We start from the raw sequence: 26013 nt of genomic DNA, 5'->3' as shown, positions 1-26013 counted from the left end.
CGCAATGTTTGTATGCCTTCAGTAGGTTGTTGAGCAGTATCTTCATTCGTAAGAAAAAGGTGTCTAACGATTTAGAAAATCGAGCTTTCGTTACGTAGAGTTCAATTCTGTTACATTGTCTGGTCGTGTTGCAGGTGAAGCTTATTAATTAGTTCAAGTTGACATCAAAACTTCCGTTTTGCAAAGCTAACAAATACAAGATTTGGTGCATCTCGAACCATACACACAAAGATAACACCCCGAGATTTTCGAGTCTTTTTTTTGCAGGGCATTGGGCAGCCAAGTATCCACTTGGATGTAATTTCTTGCACACGTTCAACTTCGGTCAACGGTTTTTACGACAAAGCATCCACGCTTGCGAGGCATAGGCGAGTATAGGCATAACATAGCTAGTGTGTGTATGCAGCTTGGTATACCTACAGCACAATGAGCTGAAATTATGTGACGTCCCTGACGTTTCAGCTGCAAGAAGGCGCCTATGGACACAACCACTGCGATCAAGTTTTACTATAATTAGTGCTTTTTCATCATTTGGAGGAAAAATTTAGGCGCGATAAAACTGAAGCACGCTGTATTGATTTCCGGCCTCAGCGGCCTGTGATACTGGTATGAAAAAACAGTGCTTACCAAGTGATTTCAAAAAGATGAAAAGTTAATTTTAAAAAAGGCGATTAATTTATCTTTTACGTGAGTACGTTCTAACAATTCTACTGTCAAAACTTGAAGTGTTTAAGGATGCGCAAGCTAGATTTCGACAACAATTGTTCAATAGTTTCAAATCGCAAATGATACTTTCAGGTAGGTATTTTCAAATGATTTTTAAACAGCCTTTAAATGTTTTTAACTATATGAAGGCGCCTATGGTATGCTGATGATGGTAGCGTCGTCGATAAGTTAGAAGATATCAGGGCACTCTTCGACAAGCTCACTGAGCTCGGTCCTAAGTATGGATATCTTGTCAATCCTCCGAAGTGTCAGTTGATAATTAAGCCAGGAGGCGAGCGCCAAGCGTCAACTCTGTTTGCAGGCACAAATGTGGAAATCACGCAGGGCGCTCGAGTCCTGGGATCAGTTATCGGAAGCTCTGAGGCCAGTAAAAATTTCCTGAAAGATGCAGAAAATAAATACACAAAAAGTTTAGACAGACTTGGTCAATTTGCTCTCACCTCTCCCCAGAATGCCTATGCATGTTTGACGAAGGGGGTTCAACAGAAGTTGAGCTTCCTTTCGCGTACTACACCTTCCATGGACGGGGTTCTGGACAAGGTGGAGGAGCGGCTTGGCCGAGTCATACCGAACATCGTCGGCAAAGAAGTAATCCAAGAGGAAAGAGAACTTTATTCTCTCCCTCTCAGAATGGGTGGGCTTAACATCGCCCTCCCACAAGATCTTCACAAAAATCTTGAGCAATCAGTTGAACTCTCAAGACCATTGGCTTCATTCAATAATATTCAACAATGTGAAGTAGAACAAACCAAGATCAGTCTCAGACAGAAAGCAGACAATCAACGTGAACTCATCTCGAAAAAATCCAGAATCGAAAACAATCTACCAGAAATGAAGTATACCATCCAGCTGGCCTCGGAGAAAGGAGCATCAAGCTGGCTTAACGCGCTTCCGTTGTCAAAACATGGTTTTGACCTCACGAAGACTGAGTTCCGTGATGGAATAGCACTTCGCTACACCTGGGAAGCGAAGAACACGCCAGCCATATGCCCATGCGGGAAAGAATTCAGCCTCACCCATGCCCTCCATTGCGCCAAAGGCGGTTATACGCACCTACGACACAACGAAATTAGAGATGTGTTTGCAAACCTGATGGATGACGTTTGCCACGATGTACAGATAGAGCCAAAACTTCAGTCGCTCGATGGAGAAATTTTCTCGAGTAATTCCACCACCACTGATGATGATGACGCTCGACTGGACATCAAGGCAAACGGTCTGTGGGGCTCCCGCTTTAATCGCACTTTCTCCGATGTGAAGATTTTCAACCCTCATGCGAAGAGCTGCCCTAAGACCATAAAAGATGCATACAAATATCACGAGAGCATCAAGCGAAATAAGTACGAAGAGCGAATCCGCGAAACCGAACACAGCAGCTTCAATGCACTGGTTTTTGCTTGTTCGGGTGGTCCAGGTCCATCAGCATCGCGCGTTATGAAACAACTCGCAACCAAGATCAGCGAAAAACGCGGAGAGCCGTACGCCGACACTATAAGCTACATCCGAACGAAAATCAGCTTCGCACTTCTGAGGAGCTGTGTTCTCTGCTTGAGGGGATGTCGTGCCCTCAAGCCTCGTGTTCTCAGTGAGACTTCGATTAGCGCCGTCGTGGAGGAGGGAAGGCTGCCCTGAGTGTTTGACTGCCTATCTTTATTCATTTGCTTATTCCTTGATGATCCATTTTTATTTTAATCCTTCCATTCTAGTTCCCTATGTGTGCTATATATATATAGGTGCTTTCCTCTCCACTTGTTATTTATTTTTGTGACTGGGCCGTCTTTACACTGTATGGAGGGGAACAGCTTGGAGTGCAGCATCCGGCTACTAAGTGCTACTCATCATACCCTATTTTTCGACCTACATCCATCGATGCCGGATGGTGTACACGGCCCTTTTTTTATTTATTTTTTTTAAAGTTAAAAAAATAAAAAAAAACTATATGAGTAGCATTTCGCTTCACCTAATTAGAGTCATCAAAGTTTATGTGGTTGAATAACGTTACAACAGAAAATCACGTTATTTTGGACATATAGAACTAGATTTGGGTAAAAAAGTTTTGTTTAGAGGCATATTGTTCCTGTTTACTTCAACAGGTTAGACTCTTAAATGTCGTTTCTAAACTTCGACCAAAATTTCATCGATAATTCGCTGTTTCGTAGTTTTCGTCTGTTTTTATCGAGTTCGGGTTCCATTATCCGAAGATGTGTAGATGGGTCGTTGTCAAATATGGCAGGGATGTACTTAAAATGAGTCGTTGTACATAAAACAAGATTCATTTTAGCTTTTGCTATTAGAAGAACTTTTGCCACATGAGACCAGGCCAGTGTTCCGATGCAATACATCAAAAACTTACAATTATCCTGCACTATGAGAGCAAATATCATGATTGATTATTATGATGGTCACATTTGAGCACTTTTTCGGTAAATTTTGTGTCTCATCTTTACAGTGTAAGCACATTTTTCAGTTTAGCTTGAGCGTTATTTATGTCAGCTAAGTTCAATGCATTGTTCGATGCTGCTAATAACCTTTCTGCTATGTCGAAGATAGTTCGTTCGACTCCGCATTTTTGAGCTACTAGTTTGACTTGTCATTTGATCATCAGTTGTTCTTGATGAGCCGATTGCGTCTCTGAATGTGTTGATAAGAAATTATGTATCGGTCCTCATGATCATTGACGTCAATGTTTCCATGTTTATCACTCATAGAACATAAACGGTTTCGACGGTATTTTCTGTTTGTCATTTTTTTGATTTTCAGAAAGTTGGGTTATCAAGTTTCTGATTACACTGTATCGATGAAAGGGGAAAAGCACCAAGCGAAAATATTGCAATAAAAAGACACATGTTAACAATGATTTTGTTAGAGGGCAATTAAACAATCATCTATTTTCCAACATTGATTTTTTTCCTTTTAACCCTTTCCCCTTGATTTCCCAATTTCCAATTCGTCAACAATGAACTTCTAACTGATAACCTGTATCAATTAATTTTTTTTTCGAATGGATGAAATGAGTTCAACTTACTGTTAACAGTAGCTACTTAAAGTTATAAATAAATCGGATCTTTTCCGTTTGTGCCCCCCCAGCTTAGTGGGCGCATATTATTTGCACCCCCCAGACGCACGTGCCATATTTTCACATAATGATTTACTATGTAATGGCACGTGCTCTGTAACGGGGGGGGGGGGAGCATAACGTACTGGGGGGGGGGGCACAAACGGAAAAGATCCAATAAATCTATTAGCAGACAACAATCAATGACAATAAATTTAACATAAGGACTTACATACTTTACATAGTCCTGTCTTGTGCGCTCCCATGGCCTCCACGCGCCGAATGCATGCCTGGAAGTCTTGAAACTCTTCCCATGAAGGTCGATACGTGAAAACAGGATAATCTTCACTCTGACATTTGCTCACACCTTCCACCTCAAATCCTTCGCCAACCAAAACCATAAGCCTGCTCTACATCGGCACTAAAATTAACGCAGACAGAATAAAGTTGCTCTCGCTTACAGCAATGTAACTTTTACTCTAAAGAATTTTTCGGAATCTAGGAAGATAACTACATGTGTTTACAGCATAGAACATTTAACAAATAATAATAATATAATAACAAAGGATTTAGGATAAAGTAATCCACGGGTTCGAATAAAACCCGGTTATTGAGTTGTTCAAAATTTATTGTTATTTACGTAAAGATAAGTTTCTTCAAGTCTCTACAGTTATTGCAGCCACACAAGAGACGCCAAGTGCAAGGGCCTGATTCGTTGTAGCGGGATATGAAGAACCGATTGTAGAGTTCCAGGAGTTTGCTTTTGTGCTCTCGATCAAGGAGGATATCAAATGTGAAATAATCATTGCACAGATTTGCAAGGTGACAGGCTCGGTACCAAAAATCTGACTCACTCTTCTGCAACCGCATTTGCTTACAGATAAAATTTCTAGTGACTTGGGCTCTCCGGGTTCCCACCTCAGCGAGAGTGACATGGCTTTGCCAGTCTATATCAACTTTCCCCGATAACATTTTTGCAAATAATAACACGACATGAAGTTCTTCATATAGAGACAGTGGCAAGATGTTGATTTTCTGAAGTTTTTCCTTGTATGAGAGGACGCTGTTGCTGGTCTTGAATATCCAGGACATTGCTTTTCGTTGAACACTTTCAAGTAAAGTTAAATCGCCGACGTTTGGCACGACGTAGCAAACATATGCATTTTTCCTGGTTGCAAACTTTGCCTTGCAAAGGTTTCGTTTCAGCAGAAAGAATGCATTCAAAGCTTTTTCGGTTCTTTTCTTCGCGTGTAGTGTCCAGTTTAAAGAGTCAGTACCAAAGAGGCCCAAATATTTAATCGATTGAGTGGCTTCGAAGGTATAATTGGGCAGAGATAATCGGGCAGAGCATTTAATACACAGCAGCTTGCTTTTCGTGAGGTTCATTGACATCATATTATCTTCGCACCACCTCCACAGTTTTCTGACATCTATGTTGAGCGTCACAGGGTTGGTCCCTATAATTTTGTAATCATCCGCATAGCCAAAAGCCTTTGACATAACACAGGACGGCAAATCGTTTATGAAGACTAGGAAGAACAGCGGGCCTAGTATGGAACCTTGGGGGACGCCGCTAAAGACATCAAGTTCTTTTGAGGGTGTACTATTTATTCGCACTGTCTGTTTCCGATTTGACAGATAGCTTCGAAGCAGACTTAGGGAGTTTCCTCCGATGCCAAGCGCCGATAGTTTGTCTAAAAGTAGATCATGAGAGACTTTGTCGAATGCCTTCTGGACATCGATATAAAAGGTCTTGAGGTAGGAAGGGTTGGAGTCCGGGCAGCTGAAGATCCCATGCAAGTACTCTCTTAGATTTGTTGTTGTCGATCGTTTAGGCCGAAAACCATGCTGTGCGGGATTTAAGGTTGGATAGACTACTGGAATCAGTTTGTTGAAGATGAGCGTTTCTAGCAATTTTGACACTGCAGACAGAAGGCTGATTGGTCTATAGTTAGAGGCGTCCTGTTTGTCACCATCTTTATAGATTGGTACAATTTCAGCTACTTTCCATTTGGTTGGGAAACGGGCTTTGCAAGCTATCAAATTGAAGAGTAGACAAAGCGATTTTGGCAACCACTTGTGCAGGTTTTTTAAGAGCGCTTTCCCTATCCTGTCTGGTCCTTTGGCTTTGTTTACAAGTTGCAGCAGTGAGCTCTGAACTTCGTCGGTGGTGAAGTAGACGCGGCTCAATTGAATTACAACGTTCTTGTTTTCTGTTTTGACTCTGTAAGGCATCTGTGTGAACACTGACAGGAAGTAGTCGTTAAACAGGTCGGCTTTAGCAACGTCAGTAGTAGTTGATTGGTGATTCAGGAAGATTTCGGCGGGCACAGAAATTGACTTGGTAACAGACTTGAAATAACGTTGTATGTCAGTAAACTTGCCATCTTGGAAGAGTCGAAGTTCATGCTCCTGTTGGTCGTGTTGAAGTGCTAGAGCAAGATTCGTTTGCACATGCTCGATTTTGAGTTTAGTTGTGGGCGTTGGTTTCCGTTGCTGCTTTAGTTGAAGGGTTTTCATTTTTTTGATAAGGTGAGACGATCCATGATTGACGCAGGGCGCGAGTTCAGATCTGTGTTTAGTGATGATAGGTAAGAAATCTTGGAGGATTTCATAAAGCCATTGGTACCAAAGATCTAACATCAAGTCTACATTGCTCAGACAGTAAGGAAGAAAAGGAAGCTGAGCAATAAACTCGTTTATCTTGTTCAAATTATCTTTCTTATATACAAAGGCTCCCAGTAACAAAGAGGCCCAAATCTTTAATCGATTGAGTGGCTTCGAAGGTATAATTGGGCAGAGATAATCGGGCAGAGCCTTTAATACACAGCAGCTTGCTTTTCTTGAGGTTCATTGACATCATATTATCATCGCACCACCTCCACAGTTTTCTGACATCTATGTTGAGCGTCACAGGGTTGGTCCCTATAATTTTGAAATCATCCGCATAGCCAAAAGCCTTTGACATAACACATGACGGCAAATCGTTTATGAAGACTAGGAAGAACAGCGGGCCTAGTATGGAACCTTGGGGGACGCCGCTAAAGACATCAAGTTCTTTTGAGGTTGTACTATTTATTCGCACTGTCTGTTTCCGATTTGACAGATAGCTTCGAAGCAGACTTAGGGAGTTTCCTCCGATGCCAAGCGCCGATAGTTTGTCTAAAAGTAGATCGTGAGAGACTTTGTCGAATGCCTTCTGGACATCAATATAAAAGGTCGTGAGGTAAGAAGGGTTGGAGTCCGGGCAGCTGAAGATCTCATGCAAGTACTCTCTTAGATTTGTTGTGGTCGATCGTTTAGGCCGAAAACCATGCTGTGCGGGATTTAAGGTTGGATAGACTACTGGAATCAGTTTGTTGAAGATGAGCGTTTATAGCAATTTTGACACTGCAGACAGAAAACTGATTGGTCTATAGTTAGAGGCGTCCTGTTTGTCATCATCTTTATAGATTGGTACAATTTCAGCTACTTTCCATTTGGTTGGGAAATGGGCTTTGCAAGCTATCAAATTGAAGAGTAGACAAAACGATTTTGGCAACCACTTGTGCAGGTTTTTTAAGAGCGCTTTCCCTATCCTGTCTGGTCCTTTGGCTTTGTTTACAAGTTGCAGCAGTGAGCTCTGGACTTCGTCGGTGGTGAAGTAGACGCGGCTGAATTGAATTACAACGTTCTTGTTTTCTGTTTTGACTCTGTAAGGCATCTGTGTGAACATTGACTGGAAGTAGTCGTTAAACAGGTCGGCTTTAGCAACGTCAGTAGTAGCTGATCGGTGATTCAGGAAGATTTTGGCGGGCACAGAAATTGACTTGGCGACAGACTTGAAATAACGTTGTATGTCAGTAAACTTGCCATCTTGGAGGAGTCGAAGTTCATGCTCCTGTTGGTCGTGTTGAAGTGCTAGAGTAAGATTCGTTTGCACATGCTCGATTTTGAGTTTAGTTGTGGGCGTTGGTTTCCGTTGCGGCTTTAGTTGAAGGATATTCAATTTTTTGATAAGGTGAGACGATCCACGATTGACGCAGGGCGCGAGTTCAGATCTGTGTTTAGTGATGATAGGTAAGAAATCTTGGAGGATTTCATAAAGCCATTGGTACCAAAGATCTAACATCAAGTCTACATTGCTCAGACAGTAAAGAAGAAAAGGATGCTGAGCAATAAACTCGTTTATCTTGTTCAAATTAGCTTTCTTATATACAAAGGCTCCAAAGTCGAGCTTCTGCCTTGGTTTTGGTGGTTGTGTGTGTGATAGCTTGATAGCAAAGAAGAACTTGGTGTGAAACGCCATATGATCGCTTCTGAACATGCTTCTAAAGTAATGGTCATGAACAATGCTTGAAATAGTCTGGGGTTTGTTGCATAAGAAAATGTTCTTGTAAAATTTAAATAAAAAAATTAAAACTAGCATAATGCATATTAGTTTTAATTGTTGTTGATTTCTCCCCTGTAGTCAATTGGAATGAAGACAATCTGCATTTTTCCCTATATAACCCCCATTAATTTGTGCGCCCCCAGTTATAGAGCACGTGCCAATAGAGAGAGGGGAAACACTATAATATTGTCTAGGGATATACGTGTAAATAATTTAGGCAGGCATATAAATAGTTTTTTTGAGTTTAACTGGGAACCTGTTATATGAAGCGAAAGTCACGCCATGTGCTCGCTTGTTGAAGGTGAAGGGCTAAAAAATATTTTTTCAAAGGACTTCAGTTAGTGCGCATGTTCATCCTATAAGAGGCCGTCGGTAAAGTAAGCTGGTTTTGAAATGCTCTCTTCATATTTCTTTAGTAATGGAGGGAAGTACAATGAAGGTTTTAACTCAAACTGCCTGATGCAGATTAGTTACATTTTTACGGATTCTTAAATCATTTGTCGACTTCGTACTAGAGCGAAAAACTACCGTCTTCAACGCCCAATTCAACCTTTCTCAAGAGAAAGCAGCAAAGGCGAACTCAATTGAAGAGACATAAAGGAGAATACTCTCAATGACCAATGACAAAAGCGTGGAAGATCATGGGTAAAATTGTAGTAGGAAAATGATGCTGTACACTTTGAAGGCTTTTGATACTAGCGATATTTTTGATTTTTTTCACAAGTGTTTGAAAATCAAGGTGATTGTCTATGCTAGCACATAACTTGGTTTGATTTCATTTACTACAGCTGTTCCTGCAACTACAGTCTTGGAATCGTTCAATCTGTTATCAGTTTTGCACATGGCTACTAAGTGTTTGTTCGTTCGCATTCAAATTCAACCTATTAAAACAAAATTATAAAATTTTTCTACGAAGTCTATTTTGAAAAGGCTCTCAAAAACAAAGCTTTTAATTTCAAAGAAGTTCTCTGTAAAATTCTAATCAATACGAGTTTTCAGTGTACTACACAAGGGCCTAGGTTTGTATGGATTAGCCATTGTAAAACCATAGAGTAAAACTACAGAGTCCAAATTCTTGCTTTCGCAATTTTAATGTAATCTATGTTTTTGTCACACAATAGAGTAATGAGAGCATATTTGCATGATGAATTGCCTATATTAATCTTTAATTGCTCAGGAAAGTCAAACCGATAAAGCTCAGAGGGCGTTGTACGTTATAATGGAGAGCACTGTAAACTGAAATTGCTTGAAAAATTGGCCGTATTTTGACTGATGAAACCGGTTTAAAAATTTACGTTACTTAAGCGCGAGTTTCAAGGAAAAAAGATAGAGCATTACACAGACCACATTTGTGACAGATTTGGTTGCAGTTCTGTCACATCTAAATAGATCATAAGTATTGAGATCTACATTTCATAAAGACCTTCTTAGCCTACTGAGATCCAATTTTCTGATATGCCCACAATAACATTTTTGCCCCTGTGAATGATTAAAAAGCCTCAAAATGCAAACGTTTTCCGATAATTTTTGAATGTAAATAAGAACAACGCGCAAGTTTTTTTTATATTTATCCCACACTTTGAATGAATTATTGGTTCATTTCTTTTCCAAGATTTCTGCACAATGTTATCAAAGTGGTTTTTGAAAAAGTTCAGCAAACAAAAGAAGAGTCAATGCAAAAAATTTTGCGTCAGCGATCCTAAGGTTTCAAAAAGGGAAATTGTAATTCATACATACATCAGAGAAGAATCATTTTCACACGTTTAAATATTTCTGAGCACACTTTTTGTCCCGCATACAGACATTAAACTTTCAAAATTTATCCTTTCATTTTTGACATATTCAGTTTAGCCTTTAACAATTTGTGAAAGAATTTTAACCTGAGGATGAAGGTAAAGTTCGAAAACGTTTGTTTTAAATATCAGAATTATTTTCAAGCTGACAAACTATTTTCTTCTCCATTATTTACAGTGTCAAAGAGGCTAAGGAAAGGCTAACTGCCGAATACTTTGAGAAATTTTACTGTTCTAGCGCTTAAGCAGGTATGATTTTTATAAATTCAACGAGATTCAACATATTTTGGCTGCAAGCTCGCTGCACCACGCTGTAAATGTCCTCCGTTCGTCCAGCAAAAAACTGTTTTTTTGGAATGTGACGTTGCTTCCCGGATTCTCTTTTAGCGGAACCTCTAAAAAAATAGTTCAAAAACAAATAAAAATCTCTTCCAAAAACGTCATACGGGCAGGAAAAAAGACATGGAGGTTTGACACAATCTGATAATCAACACAATCTCAAGTCACAAGTCAAACAACAAACAACCCTGCAGCGTGCTGGAGCAGATAATGTTCCTGAGAACGAACAGAGACCGTTTCAGTGCGACTGTTTTTCTGTTGACGGCTAGCCTCAGTAGATATTTTTTAGGAGATCCTGAAGTCCGAGGTACTGGTACTAAGCGTAACGAAGCATCTAATTTTGAGGAAGAAAAGAAAGGCGCGTCAAAAAAGTCTTGGGAGCTTCGGCAGGAAACTGTTTTGGGGAGAACGTCTTACGCTTCAGGAAGGCCCTGGAGACAGTATTACGCCATGAATTTAATTTGAGAGGGCTGCTCAGGAAAGGAAAAGGCAGGAACTTGGGCAAAAAGCAGAGGAATGCTGGAGTCAAGGCAAGGAGGGCCCAACAGACTCAGACAGAGGAGGAGTTCTTGAACAATCTGGTTGCCTTGCACCCTGTCCATGAGCTTTTATGAGGTATGCGCTTGCTGCTGCCAAAAACGTAGATCAGGTATATTTTGAAAAAAATCAATCTGTTACAAACTCTATCTTGAATACTTGAAGACCCTAAATACGGTCACTAGCTGTAGTTACCGACTTGAGTTTTTAAAACAATGCATTTGTGCTCTTAAAAAATTTTCGGAACAAGCGTTGAAAATTTTTTTCTGAACAAGCCGTGAGCAGTTTTCAAATAAAACTTCTGAAATAAGAAATAAGCTGTGAAGAAAAGAGCCGTAAAAATTTCATGGGAAATTTTGAAACAAATGGGATTAAAATCAGGAAAAAAATGAGACCACAATTGATGTCATCCGTTGTTAGCAGGATTAGGCGAGAAAAAAATAAAGAATCACTCCGCAATTTGAAATAGAATAAATTGCAAATCTGATTAATTGTCAAAGAGATCAGTGAACCGCCGCGGAATGGCTCCCATAGTAATGTTGTGATAACGAATGGCAGTAAATTTCCAAAATTTTTGCTTGACGTCTTATCGCTGGGACCTAAACACCCTATGTGGGACAATTTAATGAGGTGCACTTCCTCGCAGACGTTGACAAATTTTTTCGTGAAATACGCGAGACTAAAACGGAATTTGAGAACCTTTGTGATGCTGAGGCTTCTGCAAAATGATATGCAAAAAATGTACGCAAATTTCCGATTGATAGAGGTGTCAAAAAGGTGCACGATTACCTAAAAACCAAGGATTGTCGTGGACTGAATCGGTTATGAACTGAGCAATTATGTATTGTAAAAAATTTTCGAACCCAATGTTTTTGCAAACATTCAAAACACCACTGAAATTTCCTACGATGTTTTTGTCTGTATTGTTGAGAATGATTTCATTGCAAAAAAATATTCTTTGGTCTCTCATTCTGTGGATAGCATCCTTTACTTCAAATTTTGTGATAAAGTGATAAACTTCCAAAACCGAGAGAGATAATCTGCAACAAAGACAAACCAGTTATCGGAGACAAATTTACTGAAAACTCAAGAAAGAACTGACAAATTTCTGTGAACAAAACAAAAGAAGCTCTGAAGAAAACGTATGCAAGCGCGTGGTACACAGTCTCCTGTTCAAACATCTTAGAAGCCTCAACAAATTTCATGCTTATCCAACTAATGATTAGTGGTGCTATAAATTGTTCCGGATCTCATCAAGAAGTTTTGATTCAAATCTTTCACTCAGTCTTTACAGATAAACAGATTTCAGCATCGAAAACATTCAAAACTATGAACTCAGCATTGACAAATTTCATTTTCTCGAAAAATTTCTTCCAAGGTTTTATTGACTTTGGACAAAAACCATTTTGCATGGCACCGGCGGCGTCCCACCAGACTTCTGAAACAACAGTTCCCGCCAAGATTTTGTGAATTTTGTTGCAGGCAACTGGAGAGCAAATGTTTGAGTGTTTGCAAATTTGATGATGTAGCTGTTCACACGGTTTTTCCCGAAACGATTTTCAGCGTTCTTTACTCCGAGTTTCCAAGAAGGTTGCTAAATTTGAGATAGGTGGATGCCTGCTAGCATTTATCGTTCACCATCTCACATAACGGAAGGCAGTACAAACGAGTGGAGGTCATGTGCTCGGAAAGTGTAGGTATGACGAATGTTGTATCACAGGGTTCTCTTTTTGTTCCCCTTTGTTTCTGCAATTTCGTCAATGATCTCCCCAAATTGTTTCTTTTCGCAAAAACATTTTTGAAAAATCCTACTGAAAAATCCTACGGTTTTGGTCAACCTGGTCACAACAATTTTAAACTGCGGTCAATAGGAATTGCCTACGTAAATTTTCAAGACGATCTACACCTAATAAACTACAGTCGACCAGAACCAAAAAGGAGCTCTTCATAGACTAATGTGACCAAGTTGACTTTGAAGGACTAGAATCCGAGCTGAACCTTTAAGGTAAAGAGCTGCAATGAAGAACTTAGAGCAACCATCAACAAAACGCTTTCCTGGAGATCTCATGTTGATTTCAGAATTTGCAAGACGAATCGGGTTCTGTCACTGCTACGCAAGAATTTGCAGTCTAGTCTGAGAATGGGAGTTGATGTTGGCTTGTGCAAAACTGCTGCTGACTCCAATTCTTCTCTGTGGCTTCAGCTGTAAGTCACTGACAACCTAAGTGAGATCGAGCGTTTCCAATGTAGATTTCTGCAACGGATTACTGGGAACAAACATACCACCTACATCAATTAGTTGAGAATCTTGTGAAAATTGTTGATGACGAAAACTTATCTGACACTGCGTGAGGGAATGATGATGGCTATTGACTGTTGAAAATACGAAGTTTTAATATTGCCAATAAAAGCACTGAGAGGAAACAAAACGAATTTGTGCATAGAACATGTAATAATGATTAATCGACCTTCAAATCATACTAATGTTTGTCATTTTCTAAGTCTGAAAAATCAATTTTGGGAGTTTATGTGTATTTTTGTTCATGAAATTTATCTGAAAACAACTGAATCGGTGTTAAAATTTGGAAAATGATCAATTGAAAAAAACAACGAATTGTCATCAACGCCTACAAAGTCCGAACCTGTTTTTTCCCAATGTAAGAAATCTTTGTGGCGGCAATAGATTAAAAAAAAACAAAAAAAGATAAAAGGTAGTTGACATCAACCGGATTCTCGATGAAGCAGCCCTTTGATTTCTCCAAGCAAAAAAAAAACGAAACGAAAAAGGAAGGTGTTGCCAGTGAGGAAGGAAAGATGGTGTTGCCAGTGGAAATAATGCAGTTTAACAAACTTCATATGTGGCAAACCATTTTGTGTCTGTCAATACAATCAGCCGAAAAAGCAATGTTTTATTATTAACAACCTTATCAGGTCCAGACTTGTCAACAAATAAAAACCTCAAATTCTAGCGGCCGATATCACAGCAAACCTCTACTATCCTTGTAGCCAGGTGACTCCCGAATGTTGAGTTCAGCCTACAAAAGGTATTTACAATTCTCTACAGTGCTTCCTTGATAGTCCTCTTTGGGTACAACCGAGAAACTTGAGTTTTTAGCTCACACATGTTCCGTTACCTGCCACTATAACCAAAACTGGCGGTTCTAATAAGACCTGTTGTCCCAGAACAGCCACCTATTTACTGAAAGGTACCCATAGGCGTCACCGGATAAATTATTTTGATTCGTGCACAGGCGCCATTAGTTCCCACCGCAAATGTTTTGTTTGTTCCCCCCGTTATTCTCTGCAGGAATTAATAAAGGGAGTTCTGTAATTTCTACGCAGGAAATTTCATCCTGGTGTATGACATCAGTGAAATTGATTGTTACCAATGACAATTTGTGAAATGGACCACAGGGAACAAAAGTACCACCAACATCGATTATGTGAGACTCTTGTGAAATTGATCGATGTCGAATACTAATCTGACACTACATGAGAAAATTGATGACGTCAACAACACGAAGTTTTAAAATGGCCGAAAGAAAGCGTTGAGAGGGGACAAAAAAAAATTGTGTTTAGAACAGGCACAATAGTAAATAGATTCACGAAGCCCACTGTTGATTTTTATCCAACAAGTCTAAAAAATCAATTTATGCAAATAAGGTGAAATGTTATCAATGAAGTTTTTCCTGAAACCACCATCTGCACGTGACAAATTGCATGCAATTGTAAAATTTGCAGAAACAACATTACATTTTGTTAACGATGCCGATGGAGACTAAGACTATAAGTCCACAGCGAAAAGAAAATATTTAAATTTTAATGACAACTACTGCCCAACATCTTGTGATTTGTCTTGCTACAAAAATGTGATGTATAATTTTCTGCCCAAATTTGAAGGATAATTATGGACTGAATCGGTTGTGGACTGAGCTACTATCTGTTTTCAAACTTTTTAAAACCCAAATGTTTTGCAAACATTCAGAAAACAATTGAAAAATTCTACAAATTTTGTCTGTCTTGCAAAACTGCGTTTCATTGCGCAAAAAAAACAATTTCGGTCTCTCATGCCGTGGATAGAATTTTTACTTCAAATCACGTAAAAAGAGTGAAAAAGTTGAAAACTAAAAAAAAGATAATCTGCAATGAAGACCAACTACATATCGGAGACAAATTGTCTGAAAGCTCAAGAATAAAGTAACGACTTTTTGTGAACGAAACGAAAGAAGCCGAGAAGAAAACGTATGCCATTGCTTGGTACACAGTCCTTTTCAAACATCTTTGCGGCCTCAACAAATTTCATGCTTATCCAACTAATGGTTATTGATGCTAACGATTGTTCTGGATTTCATCAAAAAGTAAGATTTTAAATTTTTCACTCAGTCTTTACAAAAAACAGATTTCAGTACCGAAAACATTCAAACTATTAATTTATGAAATCAGCACTGACAAATTTTGCATTCTTCAAAAAATATTTATCCAATTTTTACTTTGGACTAAACCATGTCGGGTGGCACCGGCGGCGGCCCATCCGACTTCCTAGAGTTAACATCTTGAAACATGAGTGCCGCCCTGAACACAATGTTGAAATATATAAAACGATTGTGCAAGATTCCCACCAGCTGGAAGTGTGCAGCTTTAACATCAGTTCACAAAAAGAGTGATCAAATGTTTGATGAAAAATACAAACTGGTTTCATATCTGGAAAAAGTTAATAAGCTCTCAGAAAATGTGTAAACTCTTGTCTCTTCCAAGATCTTAAGATCTTGAGAATTTTTTTGCAAAAACAGGGCAAATCTTTGATAAGAATGAGAGTGATTGCAAGTTTGAAATTTTAGCTTTTTGCAGGGAATTGCGAATACATCTGTGAATTCAAGCGTTTCTAAATAAAAGTTGTGAAATGGATCACAAGGAACAAAGATACCACCTACATCATTTTGTTGAAACTATTGTGAAATTAATTAATGAAGAAGACTATTCTAACCTTACCTGAGGTGATAGATGATTTCAACAACACGAAGCTTAGAACTGCCAAAGAACAGCACTCAGAGGGGAAAAATTGAATTTGTGTTTAGAAGAGGCACAATTGTAGCCATGCTGGAGCACTATGAAGTTTTTCATCTTTCAAGGCTGAAAAACTTTAGTTCTTGGGATAGTTTCAAAACTTTTCAATGAATTTTCTTCTGAAAACAACATCTGCACGTGGAAAACTGCATACAGATGCAAGAAGTACAAAAACAACAAGACATTGTGTTAACAAAACCGGTAGTGACTAGGACTAAAACTCCAAAGCAAAATCAATTTTAAAATTTTGACGACAGCTAATGCCCAGCATCTTCTAATTTGTCGGGCTACCAATCTGTGATGTATAACTCTATGCCCAAGTTTGATGAATAGTTATGGACTGCATCGGTTATGGACCGAGCTACTATCTGTTGTCAAGCATTTTAAAACCGAAATGTTTTGCAAACATTCAAAACACAATTGAAAAATTCTACAAATTTTGTCTGTCTTGCAAAACTGCGTTTCATTGCGCAAAAAAAAAACATTTTTGGTCTCTCATGCCGTGGATAGAATTTTAACTTCAAATCACGTATAAAGAGTGAAAAGATTGAAAACTGAAAAAAATAATCTGCAATGAAGACCAACCACATATCGGAGACAAATTGTCTGAAAGCTCAAGAATAAAGCAAGGATTTTCTGTGAACAAAACAAAAGAAGCCGTGAAGAAAACGTATGCTATCGCTTGGTACACAGTCCCCTTTCAAACATCCTAGCGACCTCAAAAATTTCCATGCTTATCTAACTAAAGATTAATGATGCTAACGATTGTTCTGGATTTCATCAAAAAGTAAGGGTTTAAATCCTTCACTCAGTCTTTACAAAAAAACAGATTTCAGTATCAAAAACATTCAAACTAGGAATTTATGAAATCAGCAGTGACAAATTCTGGTTTCGTCAAAAAATATTTATCCACTATTTAATCGTCTTTGGACGAAACCATGTCGGGTGGCACCGACGGCGGCCCATCCGACTTCCTAAAGTTAACAATCTTGAAACATCAGTGCCGCCCTGAATACAATATTCAAATATATAAAACGATGGTGCTAGATTCCCACCAGCTGGAAGTGTGCAGCTTAACATCAGTTCACAAAAAGAGTAATCAAATGTTTTTTGAAAAATACAAACTGGTTTCATATCTGGAAAAAGTTAAAAAGCTCTCAGAAAATGAGTAAACTCTTGTCTCTGCCAAGATCTTAAGATCTTGAGAATTTTTTCGCAAACAACAGGGCAAATTTTTGATAAGGATGAGAGTGATTGCAAGTTTGAAATTTTAGCTTTTTGCAGGGAATTGCGAATACATCTGTGAATTCAAGCGTTTCCAAATAAAAATTGTGAAATGGATTACAGGGAACAGAGTTACCACCTACATCAATCTGTTGAAACTAGTGTAAAATTATTTAATGAAGAAGACTATTCTAACCTTACCTGAGGTGATAGATGATTTCAACAACATGAAGCTTAGAACTGCCAAAGAACAGCACTGAGAGGGGAAAAATTGAATTTGTGTTTAGAAGAGGCACAATTGTAGCCATGCTGGAGCACTATGAAGTTTTTCATCTTTCAAGGCTGAAAAACTTTAGTTCTTCGGATAGTTTCAAAATTTTTCAATGAATTTTCTTCTGAAAACAACATCTGCACGTGGAAAATTGCATACAGATGCAAGAAGTACAAAAACAACAAGACATTGTGTTAGCAAAACCAGTAGTGGCTAGGACTAAAACTTCAAAGCAAAATCAATTTTAAAATTTTGACGACACTTAATGCCCAGCATCTTCTAATTTGTCGGGCTACCAATCTGTGATGTATAACTCTATGCCCAAGTTTGATGAATAGTTTTGGAGTGCATCGGTTATGGACCTTGCTACTATCTGTTGTCAAACATTTTAAATTCGAATGTTTTGCAAACATTCAAAACACAATTGAAAAATTCTACAAATTTTGTCTTTCTCGCAAAACTGCGTTTCATTGCGCAAAAAAACATTTTCGGTCTCTCATGCCGCGGATAGAGTTTTTACTTCAAATTACGTATAAAGAGTGAAAAGATTGAAAACTGAAAAAGAAAATCTGCAATGAGGACCAACCACATATCGGAGACAAATTGTCTGAAAGCTCAAGAATAAAGTAACGACTTTCTGTGAACAAAACAAAAGAAGCCGTGAAGAAAACGTATGCTATCGCTTGGTACACAGTCCCCTTTCAAACATCATAGCGACCTCAACAAATTCCATGCTTATCCAACTAAAGATTAATGATGCTAACGTTTGTTCTGGATTTCATCAAAAAGTAAGGGTTTAAATCCTTCACTCAGTCTTTACAAAAAAACAAATTTCAGTATCAAAAACATTCAAACTAGGAATTTATGAAATCAGCACTGACAAATTTTGCTTTCTTCAAAAAAAATTTATCCAATATTTAATCGTCTTTGGACGAAACCATGTCGAGTGGCACCGACGGCGGCCCATCCGACTTCCTAGAGTTAACAATCTTGAAACATCAGTGCCGCCCTGAATACAATATTCAAATATATAAAACGATGGTGCTAGATTCCCACCAGCTGGAAGTGTGCAGCTTAACATCAGTTCACAAAAAGAGTAATCAAATGTTTTTTGAAAAATACAAACTGGTTTCATATCTGGAAAAAGTTAAAAAGCTCTCAGAAAATGAGTAAACTCTTGTCTCTGCCAAGATCTTAAGATCTTGAGAATTTTTTCGCTAACAACAGGGCAAATTTTTGATAAGGATGAGAGTGATTGCAAGTTTGAAATTTTAGCTTTTTGCAGGGAATTACGAATACATCTGTGAATTCAAGCGTTTCCAAATAAAAATTGTGAAATGGATTACAGGGAACAGAGTTACCACCTACATCAATCTGTTGAAACTAGTGTAAAATTATTTAATGAAGAAGACTATTCTAACCTTACCTGAGGTGATAGATGATTTCAACAACATGAAGCTTAGAACTGCCAAAGAACAGCACTGAGAGGGGAAAAATTGAATTTGTGTTTAGAAGAGGCACAATTGTAGCCATGCTGGAGCACTATGAAGTTTTTCATCTTTCAAGGCTGAAAAACTTTAGTTCTTCGGATAGTTTCAAAATTTTTCAATGAATTTTCTTCTGAAAACAACATCTGCACGTGGAAAATTGCATACAGATGCAAGAAGTACAAAAACAACAAGACATTGTGTTAGCAAAACCAGTAGTGGCTAGGACTAAAACTTCAAAGCAAAATCAATTTTAAAATTTTGACGACACTTAATGCCCAGCATCTTCTAATTTGTCGGGCTACCAATCTGTGATGTATAACTCTATGCCCAAGTTTGATGAATAGTTTTGGAGTGCATCGGTTATGGACCTTGCTACTATCTGTTGTCAAACATTTTAAATTCGAATGTTTTGCAAACATTCAAAACACAATTGAAAAATTCTACAAATTTTGTCTTTCTCGCAAAACTGCGTTTCATTGCGCAAAAAAACATTTTCGGTCTCTCATGCCGCGGATAGAGTTTTTACTTCAAATTACGTATAAAGAGTGAAAAGATTGAAAACTGAAAAAGAAAATCTGCAATGAGGACCAACCACATATCGGAGACAAATTGTCTGAAAGCTCAAGAATAAAGTAACGACTTTCTGTGAACAAAACAAAAGAAGCCGTGAAGAAAACGTATGCTATCGCTTGGTACGCAGTCCCCTTTCAAACATCATAGCGACCTCAACAAATTCCATGCTTATCCAACTAAAGATTAATGATGCTAACGTTTGTTCTGGATTTCATCAAAAAGTAAGGGTTTAAATCCTTCACTCAGTCTTTACAAAAAAACAAATTTCAGTATCAAAAACATTCAAACTAGGAATTTATGAAATCAGCACTGACAAATTTTGCTTTCTTCAAAAAAAATTTATCCAATATTTAATCGTCTTTGGACGAAACCATGTCGAGTGGCACCGACGGCGGCCCATCCGACTTCCTAGAGTTAACAATCTTGAAACATCAGTGCCGCCCTGAATACAATGTTCAAATATATGAAACGATGGTGCAAGATTCCCACCAGCTGGAAGTGTGCAGCCTCAACATAAGTTCACAAAAAGAGTGATCAAATGTTTTTTGAAAAAGACAAACTGGTTTCATATCTGGAAAAAGTTAATAAGCTCTCAGAAAATGTGTAAACTCTTGTCTCTGCCAAGATTTTAAGATCTTGAGAAGTTTTTTGCAAACAACAGGGCAAATCTTTGATAAGGATGAGAGTGATTGCAAGTTTGAAATTTTAGCTTTTTGCAGGGAATTGCGAATTTATCTGTAAAATCAAGCGTTTTCAAACAAAAGTTGTGAAATGGATCACAGGGAACAAAGTTACCACCTACATCAATCTGTTGAAACTAGTGTAAAATTAATTAATGAAGAAGACTATTCTAACCTTACTTGAGGTGGTAGATGATTTCAACAACATGAAGCTTAGAACTGCCAAAGAACAGCACTGAGAGGGGAAAAATTGAATTTGTGTTTAGAAGAGGCACAATTGTAGCCATGCTGGAGCACTATGAAGTTTTTCATCTTTCAAGGCTGAAAAACTTTAGTTCTTCGGATAGTTTCAAAATTTTTCAATGAATTTTCTTCTGAAAACAACATCTGCACGTGGAAAATTGCATACAGATGCAAGAGGTACAAAAACAACAAGACATTGCGTTAGCAAAACCAGTAGTGGCTAGGACTAAAACTTCAAAGCAAAATCAATTTTAAAATTTTGACGACACCTAATGCCCAGCATCTTCTAATTTGTCGGGCTACCAATCTGTGATGTATAAATCTATGCCCAAGTTTGATGAATAGTTATGGAGTGCATCGGTTATGGACCTAGCTACTATCTGTTGTCAAACATTTTAAATTCGAAAGTTTTGCAAACATTCAAAACACAATTGAAAAATTCTACAAATTTTGTCTTTCTCGCAAAACTGCGTTTCATTGCGCAAAAAAACAATTTCGGTCTCTCATGCCGTGGATAGAGTTTTTACTTCAAATTAGGTATAAAGAGTGAAAAGATTGAAAACTGAAAAAGATAATCTGCAATGAGGACCAACCACATATCGGAGACAAATTGTCTGAAAGCTCAAGAATAAAGTAACGACTTTCTGTGAACAAAACAAAAGAAGCCGTGAAGAAAACGTATGCTATCGCTTGGTACACAGTCCCCTTTCAAACATCATAGCGACCTCAACAAATTCCATGCTTATCCAACTAAAGATTAATGATGCTAACGTTTGTTCTGGATTTCATCAAAAAGTAAGGGTTTAAATCCTTCACTCAGTCTTTACAAAAAAAACAAATTTCAGTATCAAAAACATTCAAACTAGGAATTTATGAAATCAGCACTGACAAATTTTGCTTTCTTCAAAAAAAATTTATCCAATATTTAATCGTCTTTGGACGAAACCATGTCGAGTGGCACCGACGGCGGCCCATCCGACTTCCTAGAGTTAACAATCTTGAAACATCAGTGCCGCCCTGAATACAATGTTCAAATATATGAAACGATGGTGCAAGTTTCCCACCAGCTGGAAGTGTGCAGCCTCAACATCAGTTCACAAAAAGAGTGATCAAATGTTTTTTGAAAAAGACAAACTGGTTTCATATCTGGAAAAAGTTAATAAGCTCTCAGAAAATGTGTAAACTCTTGTCTCTGCCAAGATCTTAAGATCTTGAGAAGTTTTTTGCAAACAACAGTGCAAATCTTTGATAAGGATGAGAGTGATTGCAAGTTTGAAATTTTAGCTTTTTGCAGGGAATTGCGAATTTATCTGTAAAATCAAGCGTTTGCAAATAAAAGTTGTGAAATGGATCACAGGGAACAAAGTTACCACCTACATTTATTTGTTGAAACTAGTGTAAAATTAATTAATGAAGAAGACTTTTCAAACCTTACCTGAGGTGATAGATGATTTCAACAACATGAAGCTTAGAACTGCCAAAGAACAGCACTGAGAGGGGAAAAATTGAATTTGTGTTTAGAAGAGGCACAATTGTAGCCATGCTGGAGCACTATGAAGTTTTTCATCTTTCAAGGCTGAAAAACTTTAGTTCTTCGGATAGTTTCAAAACTTTTCAATGAATTTGCTTCTGAAAACAACATCTGCACGTGGAAAACTGCATACAGATGCAAGAAGTACAAAAACAACAAGACATTGTGTTAACAAAACCGGTAGTGACTAGGACTAAAACTCCAAAGCAAAATCAATTTTAAAATTTTGACGACACCTAATGCCCAGCATCTTCTAATTTGTCGGGCTACCAATCTGTGATGTATAACTCTATGCCCAAGTTTGATGAATAGTTAAGGATTGCATCGGTTATGGACCGAGTTACTATCTGTTGTCAAACATTCTAAAACCCAAATGTTTTGCAAAGATTCAAAACGCAATTGAAAAATTCTACAAATTTTGTCTGTCTTGCAAAACTGCGTTTCATTACGCAAAAAAACAATTTCGGTCTCTCATGCCGTGGATAGAATTTTTACTTCAAATCACGGCTAAAGAGCGAAAACGTTGAAAACTGAAAACGATAATCTGCAATGAAGACCAACCAAATATCGGAGACAAAATGTCTGAAAGCTCAAGAATAAAGTAACAATTTTGTGTGAACAAAACAAAAGAAGCCGTGAAGAAAACGTATGCTATTGCTTGGTACACAGTCCCCTTTCAAACATCCTAGCGACCTCCACAAATTCCATGCTTATCCAACCAAAGATTAATGGTGCTAACGATTGTTCTGGATTTCATCAAAAAGTAAGGGTTTAAATCCTTCACTCAGTCTTTACAAAAAAACAGATTTCAGTATCAAAAACATTCAAACTAGGAATTTATGAAATCAGCACTGACAAATTTTGCTTTCTTAAAAAAATATATATATCCAATATTTAATCCTCTTTGGACGAGACCATGTCGGGTGGCACCGACGGCGGCTCATCCGACTTCCTAGAAATAACAATCTTGAAACATCAGTGCGGCCTTGAATACAATGTTCAAATATATAAAACGATGGTGCAAGATTCCCACCAGCTGGAAGTGTGCAGCTTTAACATCAGTTCACAAAAAGAGTGATCAGATGTTTATTGAAAAATACAAACTGGTTTCATATCTGGAAAAAGCTACAAAGCTCTCAGAAAATGTGTATACTCTTGTCTCTGCCAAGATCTTAAGACGTTGAGAGTTTTTTTGCAAACAACAGGGCGAATCTTTGATAAGGATGAGAGTAATTGCAAGTTTGAAATTTTAGCTTTTTGCAGGGAATTGCGAATTTATCTGTAAAATCAAGCGTTTGCAAATAAAAGTTGTGAAATGGATCACAGGGAACAAAGATACCACCTACATCATTTTGTTGAAACTAGTGTAAAATTAAATAATGAAGAAGACTATTCTAACCTTACCTGAGGGGATAGATGATTTCAACAACATGAAGCTTAAAACTGCCAAAGAACAGCACTGAGAGGGGAAAATTGATTTTGTGTTTAGAAGAGGCACAATTGTAGCCATGCTGGAGCACTATTAAGTTTTTCATCTTTCAAGGCTGAAAAACTTTAGTTCTGCAGATGATTTCAAAATTTTCCAATGAAGTTTCTTCTGAAAACAACATCTGCACGTGGAAAATTGCATACAGATGTAAGAAGTACAAAAACAGCAAGAACTTGTGTTAACAAAACCGGTAGTGACTAGGACTAAAACTCCAAAGCAAAAACAATTTTGAAAATTTTGATGACACCTAATGCCCAGCATCTTCTAATTTGTCAGGCCACCAATCTTTGATGTATAATTATCTGCACAAATTTGAAGAATAAATATGGACTGAATCGGTTGTGGTCTGAGCTACTATCTGTTGTCAAACATTTTAAAACCCAAATGTTTTGCAATCATTCAGAACACAATTGATAAATTCTACAAATTTGTCTGTCTTGCAAAACTGCGATTCATTGCGCAAAAATACAATTTCGGTCTCTCAGGCCGTGGATAGAATTTTTAATTCAAATCACATATAAAGAGTGAATAGGTTGAAAACTGAAAAGGATAATCTGCAATGAAGACCAACCAATGAAACATATTGTCTGAAAGCTCACGTATCGAATTTTTGTGAACAAAAGAATAGACGCCATGAAAAAATAATATGCTAGCGTTTGGTACACAGTCCCATTTCAAACATCTTATTGGCCTCAACAAATTTTATGCTTATCCAACTAAAGATTAATGGTGCTAACGATTGTTCTGGATTTCATCAAAAAGTAAGGGTCTTTACAAAAAACCAGATTTCAGTATCGAAAAAATTCAAACTATGAGTTTATGAAATCAGCACTGACAAATTTTGCTTTCTTCAAAAAATATTTATCGAATATTTAATCGTCTTTGGACGAAACCATGTCGCGTGGCACTGGCGTTGTCCTATCCTAGTTCCTAGAGTAAACATCTTGAAACATCAGTGCCGCCTTGAATACAATGCTCTAATATATAAAACGCTTGTGCAACATTCCCACCAGCCGGAAGTGTGCAGCCTCAACATCAGTTCACAAAAAGAGTGATCAGATGTTTGTTGAAAAATAGAAACAGGTTTCATATCTGGAAAAAGTTATCAAGCACTCAGAAAATGTGTATACTCTTGTCTTTGCCAAGATATTAAAATCTTGAGAATTTGTTTGCAAACAACAGGGCAAATCTTTGATAAGGATGAGAAGGATTGCATATTTGAATTTTTAGCTGTTTACAAGAGTCTTTCAGTAGTGTTTTTCATTGTACTTACTTCGAACGTGTGAAAAACTTTGCTTAAATTGGTGTAGGAGGTTGGTTGCTGGTAGTTCACCTCGACCATCTCACAAAACGAAAGACAGTACGAACGAGTGATTATTTTGTGCTTATAAAATGTAGGTGTGACGAGTGTTGTATCGAGGGGCTCACTTTCGATCCCGTTTTTTGCATTTTAGTCAATGGTCTCCCAGAATAATTCATTTTTTGCAGACGATTTTAAACTGCTGTCAATATGAAATGCCTTCGGGTACTTTCAGGGAGATCTCCATCTAATAAAACAACAAGTGAGACAAAATATAATGAGACTGGCCATAGATACATGTGCCCAGTTTGACTTTCAAGGAGCTGAATCCGACATGAAGCTTTGGAGTAAAAGACTGCAATCAAGAATTTGGGAGAAACCATCAGCAGAACCCTTTTTGGAGATCTCGTTTTGATTTCAGAATTTGCGGGGGCAATTGGGTTCTGTAAATGCTAAGCGGAAAATTGCACCCTACTTAGAGCATGGGATTTAAGGTTAGTTTGAACATAATTTCTGTTGATTCCGGTTATTCTCAGTAGCTTCAGTTGTAAGTCACCAACCAGAAAAGACCTAAGGTAAAAAGGAGCGTTACCAATAAAAAATTAAAAAAATAAATACTGGGAACAAATATACCACCTACATCATTTAGTTGAGGATCTTGTAAAACTGGTTGATGAAGAAATTTCATCTGACAATGCCTGGCGGATTGATGGTAACTGTCGACAAAACGAATTTTTAAAAAAGCAAATCACTGAGAGGGGACAAATATGAATATGTGCTTAGAACATGCAAAATAGTTAATCGCCTCGTGAATCACACTTGTGTTTGTCATTCTGCAAGTCTGAAAAATCAATTGCTTGAGCTTTTAATTATCAACGCTTACAATTTTTCCTAATCCGAACCTGTTTTTCTCGTTCTGATCCGTCCGAAACTGTTGTGCTGGCAATAGACTAAGCAAACAAGAAAAAAAAGAGCAGTTGACATCAAGTGGGTTCTCGATGAAGCAACCCTCCATTTTCGCCAATAAAGACAACCCAGAAGTAAAAGTAGAAAGATGTTGCCAATGGGGAACCAAATTGATATTATTTCAGTTCATCAATATTCATAACTGGCAAACAATTATAAGTGTATGATACAATTAACCCGAAAAAGTAATGTCTTTATATTACCAATCTTGTCAGGACCAAAGTTGTCTACAACAAATTAAAGCCGCAAGTTCAAGCAGCCGGTAACACAGCAAACTTCTAGTGCCCCCGGTAGCCAGGTGCCCGCAATTTCCAACTGTGGACTTCAGCCTCTTAAAGTTATTTACAACTCTCTACAGTG

The 26013-nt window shown here is 37.8% G+C and overlaps 1 protein-coding gene across 1 annotated transcript in view; it reads right to left on the bottom strand.

The window, feature by feature from the left end:
* Positions 1–13400, bottom strand: part of LOC142344340 (lysine-specific demethylase 4C-like) — a 92340-nt gene extending 78940 nt beyond the window's left edge. The window contains exons 1-2 of the mRNA XM_075395928.1: positions 12821–13400; positions 4018–4202 (exon numbers count right to left, since the gene is read on the bottom strand). Coding sequence (XP_075252043.1) covers positions 4018–4182 — 165 coding nt within the window. The 5' untranslated portion in view covers positions 4183–4202; positions 12821–13400. The remainder of the gene's footprint in view (positions 1–4017; positions 4203–12820) is intronic.
* Positions 13401–26013: the final 12613 nt, after the last annotated feature.

This window comes from Convolutriloba macropyga, chromosome 8, assembly GCF_964194025.1.
Source record: "Convolutriloba macropyga chromosome 8, txConMacr16.3, whole genome shotgun sequence".
Lineage (NCBI taxonomy): Eukaryota > Metazoa > Xenacoelomorpha > Acoela > Convolutidae > Convolutriloba > Convolutriloba macropyga.
This window is presented reverse-complemented; position numbering and strand designations above follow the sequence as displayed.